The sequence below is a fragment of the Leptonotus elevatus genome, chromosome 5 (genome assembly GCF_054856555.1).
Source record: "Leptonotus elevatus isolate MCC_2025b chromosome 5, RoL_Lele_1.0, whole genome shotgun sequence".
NCBI classification, from domain to species: Eukaryota; Metazoa; Chordata; class Actinopteri; order Syngnathiformes; family Syngnathidae; genus Leptonotus; species Leptonotus elevatus.
The window spans coordinates 22136673-22144977 of NC_141243.1; the positions used below are offsets into that span (position 1 = coordinate 22136673).

Sequence of the window (8305 nt, forward strand, 5' to 3'; positions counted from 1 at the left end):
ATCAGAATTTAAAAACACTGCATATCTTTTAAACATAACATTCTTCTCATAAAAAGAAAAAAAAGAACTGTGCCAAATTGTGCATATGATCATTTCTCAAAAAACAAATACAGTCATGCTTTTAAACCAACTGAAAGGTATTCTGCAAATGAACATGAAATGAAAATAGTGCAAGATCAGAATTGATTGATTGAGGTTCGAAAATGTCTTTTTGCTCCTGAATTAGCGAAAAAAATTATTTTTGAGAGGCTAAAAACAATTTGCATATGCTGTTAACCAGGACATGCCACACACACATACACCCCCCCCCCCCACACACACCCACACACACACACACAAAAGTCCACACACACACACACACACACACACAAAAGTCCAGAAATACACAGTGTTCAATGCAGAGAAGTCAGATGAAGAAGAGTAAAGCCCAGTCCTTTGTTAAAGGGCACATCAGCATTGCTCAGTCAGGACATAAAGTCACATCTGTTTCCACACTTTGGTCCACAGTAGGACTTAACCAGACCACGTCACAACTGAGTCCACAATTGCCTAAAACGATGAATGTGATGAAAAGGAAAAGAAAACAATTTAGCCATCTTTCATTGGAAACGTAACTGACATGTTTTCACCATGCAGGGCCCAATGAAAATTGAATTGATGTGCTGGTTAACTATTTTATGTATGCATTCCTTTTTCTGCCTGTCACCAAACGTCACTGCCATGGATAAATTGAACAAAGACACATGATTTAAAGAAAATAAATACTCTCTACCTTAGCATGTCAACAGACATTTGACCAGTGGAGTGTTGATGACTTCAGAATGTGTCAAGAGACTTTCGTCAGCTCATTCAGGCTGCTTTCCCTGTTCTGCCTGTTAAACTGTGGTTGCACCTGGGCGGCACTCTGGTTCTGTGCTTTCTTTTCCTCCACACTCTCTGATGCCGCCGAATACTCTCGATGATGACAGATGGGTATTTGCGGCGGTCTGTTGGGATCCATTTTGGGACCACTAGGCACAACAAGTGACAAAGGCATTTGGGATACTGTCAACAGACCGCCCCCGACGGGGGAGACGCGAGCGGAGTTTTCGGAGCTGCTGCCACCCTGCTCGGAGCAAAGGTCAAAGCTCAGCCCGTTCGCCTTGAGCCTGATGGAGTCGGTGACGCTGCTGTGAAGCGAGTTGCGCTTACTGCCGCTTCGCTCCGGCAGCTCCTGCCGGCCTAGGATGTGGCGGCGGATGATTTTTCGGAAGGTTTGCCGGAACTCCCGGATGCGGTATGCGTAGATGAACGGGTTGACCACCGAGTTGCCATGCGACAGGATAATGGCTACGTACATGATGAAGAGCGGCGGACGCGGACACTTGGGGCAGAAAAGTGTGAAGCAGTTGATGATGTGTAAGGGCAGCCAGCAGACGGCAAACAGGCCCACTATGATGGCCAGAGACTTGGCCGCTTGGACCTCTTTTTGGAGCGTGGAGCGGGACTTTTCTCCGTGAAGCGCTTTGACCTCAATGAGCTTGAGCTGGTGACGAGCTGCCATAAAGATACACAGGTAGATGGCCAGCATCAGCAGCAGGGGAATCATCACACAGGCAAAAAAGTTAAAGTACACCATATAACCCATGACCACCACCTCCTCAAAGAGGCACGTCATCAGCCCCGGTGGGCAGTCGCTGCTTTCCTTCTCAGACAACTTGTGCCAGCCCATCATGGGGGTGAGGCCAATGATGATGGAGAGAACCCAGCAAACGGCGATGATGCACTGTGCCCGCTGGCCTGTCACCAGACTGTTATACCTGGAAGGGAGACAGCAGCCTGATGAGCAACATCATGAATGAAACGCAGAGGTGGCAAATCCAAGTCCAGAAAGTAAAAACCCTGCCACAATTTGGCTTTAGCCCCAGGTGCTAGCTAGCAAGATCACTAGCTAGCTCCCCGGGTGTTTAGTTACCTGCTAGCTAGCACAAGAGGCTGAATGTGCATACTGTATTGTGGTTTGTTCTCTTATCTCTGAGGGAAAACCCCTTTAAAAAAAAATTTTCTTCAGAAAAACAGAAAAAAATATAATTTAAAAAAACGGGAAAAATATTCAATAAAACAGAAAAAAAATACTCAAAAAAACAAAGCTCCCCCCAAAAATTTGTCAGAAAAACAGGACTTATTTTCTTCAAGTGAATGCAATACGCTTCCGTATAAAACAACCCAGAAAGTTGGGTCAAATTGACCCATAAAGTAGATCGGTCCATTTTTAATCCACAATTGGGATACTTTTTACCCAACTGTTTTTCGAGTTTTTATATAAGCAATGTTGTTAGGATTATGTCAATCACACCCTAATCCTAGGCTGGTCAGATATGCTGGCAATCTGAACACATGAATGCTTTTAATGATGAATTTTACTACTTTACTGTAGTCATTTGTCATGTAATTTGTTCAATATTGATGCTGAACTAATCCAGAGGATGTTTGTGGCCCAGTTTGTATAGTATTGATGGTTTCTATAATTGTAACATGTCCCAACTGAAGGCCCAGGTACCAAATGCACCGCCTGCCACTGGTTCCAACTCTGATCTCATGGCGGGAGGACAGCGATGTTATAAATGTCTAAGTTTGGTATGAATCACAACAAGGTTTCTTCCTGGTCTTGAAGAGGGGAAAAAAGTCATAAACAAACAAGTCTGTAAGTACTTCTAAGTCTATTTTCAGGGTGCATGCCGCTCAGTGTGGGAGAGCAGCTGAAAGGGTCGGTTTGTTTCGATCACATTCTGCAGATGTTAAAGTGCAAATGTCAGTGTTGCAACAACAACAGGCCTACTTCCCTGGAAGAAAAGATCACTGCAGAGATGCTGTCAAGTGTAGGATGTTGTGTGAAAAAAAAAAAAGTCTGCTTGTGTCCTGGAAACAAGAAACATAATGTGCTGTCGGACGTTACAATAGGACAAAGGTCGGAGTTGAAACGCGTGTCAACAATAGCTTCACACGTCTGACATGTGAAGTATAGTATAGTATATATTGGTATAGTCTGTGGAAGCAATTAGAGCCAAATGCATTTGATTGCTCCAGGGAGACCCGGCCTCATGGGGGACGCCATTTCTGGCCACGCTCAACTGTGACTTTGAGCTTCAAATGTCTCATCTCCACTGATGGATGGATGTCAAGTATTTGTTGGTGTTGCTCCAGCTAGAGGCCTGCATCGCCATCAACTGGGAGTAAGCTAGGTGAAGAATAATACACGCTGTCATTTATTACTCAAGATTCTATTGGATACTCATATCACTACAATTCTGTAAGAGCTACATAACTTCTAGCATCATTTTCTAGAACATTCTAATCAACTCTACCGATTTTCACTATAACAGTTTATTTTATTTTATATATAACTTCATTTCTGTGAACAAGATTTTATTTATATGATTTGATTATATATAGCTTTTATTTTGGTCATGACTTCTTGATTTTCCAAAATTCTTCATCTCTGATGTGGGGCCTTAAATGTATACAACATCAAATCATTTATTGCCATATATTCCTATCGTTCCACCAGTGCCCCAAATCAACAATGACATTGCTGTTACCAAAAATATTGATTATGTTTCTCTAATAGTTGTACACCTCTAAGTAGACCCTCAATATGTTAAACCATAAAAAAATGTAGCTCTTATTGTTATCAATGATATTTCCAATATACTGTTTTACAAAAAATGAAATAATAGTCAATCAAATTATTATTTCTTGTTCATTAGGTCAGACTATCGCTATTTAATTTCATTAATTGATCAAAAAATAATGTTTGTGAGAATACATTCTGCTTGATGAATTTTGGACTTCTCACAGAAGCTGAGTGATCATTTATTTTTGTAGAAAGGATGGATTCGGTCAAAAAGTCCCCATTGAGGTTCAAAATGGTAAAACATGGAACGTTCACATCAATTGAAAGTATGCAATAAAGCACTCCATGAAGCTTTTTGTTTTTATGATCGCATTCTAATAAGTCTGTTAACAAATTATAAAACTAATACTTCAGCCATTTATTTAGGACAAACATGAACCAAAAATCCCCTTTTCAGAAATTGTACACACATGTTTAACAATCAATAAAATATTTAGCATGATTAGACTTTAAATATTGCAGCGGCTAATAAAACTGAAGCGGGATGGATCTCAGACCTATTATTTTTGAAAACTTGATTTCAGTTATTAAAGCTAGTAAGCGCTGCTTTGGGAATTCTCTATTTTTATTTTACTTTCTTCTCATCGCCGTGGCAACAGCGTGCCGGGAAATAAAAAGCTTTCAATAACCTTTCATCTTAAATATCTTTAGATGAAACGTCCAACGTTTGAAGATGATTGGATAAACTCTCTAGGAGAAGTCGACCTGTTATAAAAGGCCAACAATGGCGTCAAATTCTAATGTAAAATGAAAATGGCAGTTTTCCTTTTAGGTTTAGCGTATGGCTTCATAAGTTGTTTTTGTAGGTCTTGGGCTATTACATATACCTCACAATGTTTGCAGATCTGGGTAAAATGTTCAACCAAGAATGCTTTGTTAAAAATGGCTTTAAAAATTGTGGGGGTGCTACTGAGCCATATATTGACAATCGTACAATAAATCTCTAGAATGTTGATCTGTATGCCAAATCTGATGTGTGTGCAAAGTTTTATGGGTTTTTGTACATGTACATAGCACTTTAAAAACAGCACCATTTTTCTTTGCAAACAGTGTGTGATGAAATAATCTTTAGACGAAGCACCCAAAGTTTGAAGATGATCGGATAAAAGAGCAAAAATAGCGTAAGCTTTCAAGGTCAAATCAAAATGTCGGACTTCCTGTTAGGTTTAGGCATGATGTCCACCTGATGTTGCGGCACGCCTCAAATTTTTTATGTTTATTTTTATTTTTTGAATCTCTTTTTTTATTTTATTTTTTACTTTTATTTATTTATGTAGGGATATATATATATATATATATATATATATATATATATATATATATATATATATATATATATATATATTTGTTGTTGTTTTTATTTCCATTTATATTTATATTTTGTATTTAATTTTTGAAATATATTTTTTATATCCGTTTTTATTCATTTATTTATCTATTTAGTTATTTATGTATTTTTAATTTTGTCAGTTTTGGTCCTCCATAAGGCCCTAATGAAAGAAGATGACTAAACATGAACGCGTCACTAGATCTTGAGTCAAAAAAAATGACGGCAAACTGACCTGAGAGGTAGCTTGATTGCAATGTAGCGGTCCATTGCGATGGCCAGCAAGCTGAAGATGGAGCTCTGGGTGAGAATGAGCACGAAGCAGGCAATGAAGAGGCAGCCGTAGAAGTTGGAGCAGAAGCCAATGCTGATGACGATGGAGAAGGGAATGGCCAGGACACCCACGGCGATGTCGGCCACCGCCAGCGACACCACAAAGAAGTTGGTGTTGCTCTGCAGGTTGCTGTTGAGGAAGACGGCCCAGCAGACCAGCACGTTGCCCAACACGGAGAAGACGGCAATCAGCAGCTCCACCACGATGTAAGTGGCCGAGGCGGCAGGGTTTTCCAGCATGGTGAGAAAAAAAGGTATTTGACTGACGAGGAGGGAGGAGGCCTCACCTCAACGACCATAGTTACGGCTTGGCAACCGCCGAGCTCAGCATCTTCACCTTCGACCTTTGGCTTCCAAAGGCGGCTAATTCCCGCCTGATCAACTCAAACTGCTGTTAAGGAGCTCAACACAACAGCAGATGAAGTCTTAGTCAGAAAATTGCATCCTCTCCCACCAAGAGCTCCTCTGCTTTCCAGATCCCCGCAGGTCGTTCCCCTCTGTGGATTTTTCCCATGAATCTCTCAAGGGGGGGGGGGGTTGAGATGCGATCAGCAACGCACACCAATGGAACATTCAGTCGCTGCAGACTTGAAAAAGAGGAAATGCTTTTACAATGAAGGAAGTGTGCATCACACGCATGTACCACATAATGTATGCAGTGGGAGGAGTCCAAAATAAACGGGTGAAGACATTTCAAAATTCTGAGATATATATATATGAATTTTTTTTATTTACACTTTTTAAACTATTTTTTATATACTTTATTTTATTTTTTAATACTTTTCTTCCTTCATACTTACACTTCTCAGCATATATGAGTAAACCCCCTTCGAACAATTTCCATAATGTTGACAAAATGTTTTCTGTAGAATATGCACTTAACTCACAACTTACAAATTCTTCAATTTTATCAAATGAACTAATGCAATAAAAATAATAATAATAATAAGAATGCATCCCTCAACAAAAACGACTACATCTAGTATTTTCTATGACCTCCATGACTGTTTTGGATAGTCTACTTATTCGTGCAAAATGTTCTTTAATACATTTCTTAAGAAAATCCCTTTTTTGTTAACAAATCTTGTTTGCAATCAATGGCCCACATTTGTAAGAGTATTTAGCAGTAGCCTATATTATCCCATAAAAAAAAACTTGATTCTGAATGGAAACTAAAGGTGTTCTTACCAACCTGTTGGGGTGTACTCATTTATGCTGAGCACTGAACATTAATATTTGTTTCCTTAATACTAACAAATATTTTTATTGGCATGTTCGACACAGATGTAATGTTTGAATTTCCATAGATTTCAAATGTCATTCTGTAAAGCCAATGAATCATGCAAGTAAAAAAACAAAACGTGTTCATGACATGCAAGCTAACTTCAGACTGCAGAACTCAAAAGAGAGATGCAACAAGCAGCAGATGTCTACCGTCGGAAGTGGAAAGGAAAGCAAGCTGCTTTTCATTGTGGTTCACCACAGTCAAAGGCTATAAATCCGAATGATGTTGGTAACGTCACTTGAGATAAGAGCACTTTCATTCTTCTATTAAAAACTACAATTCAATAATGTTTCTTAAAATAGTTTTGCATGAAGGCATGCAGTGCAGGGTCAAAAATGGACTAATCCTCTACTTGGGTCAATTTGACCCAACTTTGAGTCTTTTAGTGTAAAACAACTCGTAAATATTGGTCAGATCCTTTACTTGGGTCAAAAAATTTGATATTTTTGTATAAAACAATTTGGGTCAAATTGACCCATAAAGTGGATCGGTCAATTTTTGATCCATAATTAGGTTACTTTTGACTTTTTAGAGTGTAAAATGAGTTGATGATATTTTACAGGCTTTGTTCAAACTTTAAACTTTAGCCTCAATTACTTTTAATCTATTGCTAAATGACAGATACACATATATTACACAGATGAACAACCTTATGACAAAATTTATATAAGTGACTTCTGAAAGAAATCTCACTAAACACCCCATCAGGTACACCTTCGCATGCTTAAAAACAAACAAACAAAAAACAGTCCTGTATCACACGTTGTTAAATGAGTACCTCTTTGCTGGTGTTATTAAAACTACAATGTTTTTTTTGTCAACAGATTAAAAGAACCAACTGATGAGTATTGGGATCATTTGAGTTTGATTGCACTAGGGCTGGGCAATAAATGGAATTAATTCGATACATCGTCATTTTAAAAATCTAATCGTTGAAAATTTGCTAAATCGTGATTTTAAATTTTGTATTATTAAAAGCTGTTGTTCTTATTTTGTGTTACATTCAAATGTTTTTGTAAGTTGCAATTTTGCACAAGTGGCAGAATGCTAGATGGGTGCTTTACAAGACATGTTTACAATAGCTACCAACTACTTCATTGTGGCATTTAAGAAAAAACTATGAATGTTAAGTTTATGTTCAAACTAATTTAGAATAAGTATACATTTGTACAGTGTACATTTTGCACAGGAATTATTTTGAATAAATGAGACCTTTAAATAAATGTTTGTTGGGTTTATTAGATTAAAATCGATTAAAAAGCGATTAAAATAGATTAAAATTTAGATGTGTGTTTCCTTTATCACAGCTCAAATGCTCTCTGTGTGAATATGACTGATCAATACCTCCTGCTTTTTTTCCCATGCCTTTCAATAGGATCTGTTGAGATCCGTAATGGAGTTTTTCAAACAAGATGCTATCGAAGTAGATTTCCAGCTTCAAACCAATAAAGTATATACTTTAAAATCATATGGCATTTAGTTTAGGAGTTATAGTGTTATATATTTGATGCTGAGACAACTAAGAGACAAATATCAATATGCAAATCTGAGTTTCCTTCCTAGAAATACTTTGCCAGGCCTTCACTGCTGCTTGTATGAGTGTCTTGTCATCTTTAGTTTGATTTTAAGATGATAAAGATTAGAACCACCAGCAACACTGAAGTACAGCTTGCTTGAAAAACAAGCT

The 8305-nt window shown here is 38.1% G+C and overlaps 1 protein-coding gene across 1 annotated transcript; it reads right to left on the reverse strand.

Annotated features, from left to right (window-relative positions):
• Window positions 1–391: 391 nt before the first annotated feature.
• Window positions 392–5790, reverse strand: adora2aa (adenosine A2a receptor a). Its single transcript, XM_086076400.1, has 2 exons — window positions 5236–5790; window positions 392–1799 (listed from the first exon to the last, which is right to left on the reverse strand). The coding sequence occupies exons 1-2, from the start codon at window positions 5571–5573 to the stop codon at window positions 827–829; spliced, it is 1311 nt and encodes a 436-aa protein (XP_085932526.1). The 5' UTR covers window positions 5574–5790; the 3' UTR covers window positions 392–826.
• Between the last annotated feature and the right edge of the window lie 2515 nt (window positions 5791–8305).

Bases quoted from the DNA above. Each gene is read 5' to 3' on its own strand.
- adora2aa (XM_086076400.1), bottom strand. From the start codon at position 5,573: ATGCTGGAAAACCCTGCCGCCTCGGCCACTTACATCGTGGTGGAGCTG. The intron at 1,800-5,235 runs GTCAGTTTGCCG...TCTCCCTTCCAG, and splicing joins GCAATCAAGCTACCTCTCAG to GTATAACAGTCTGGTGACAG.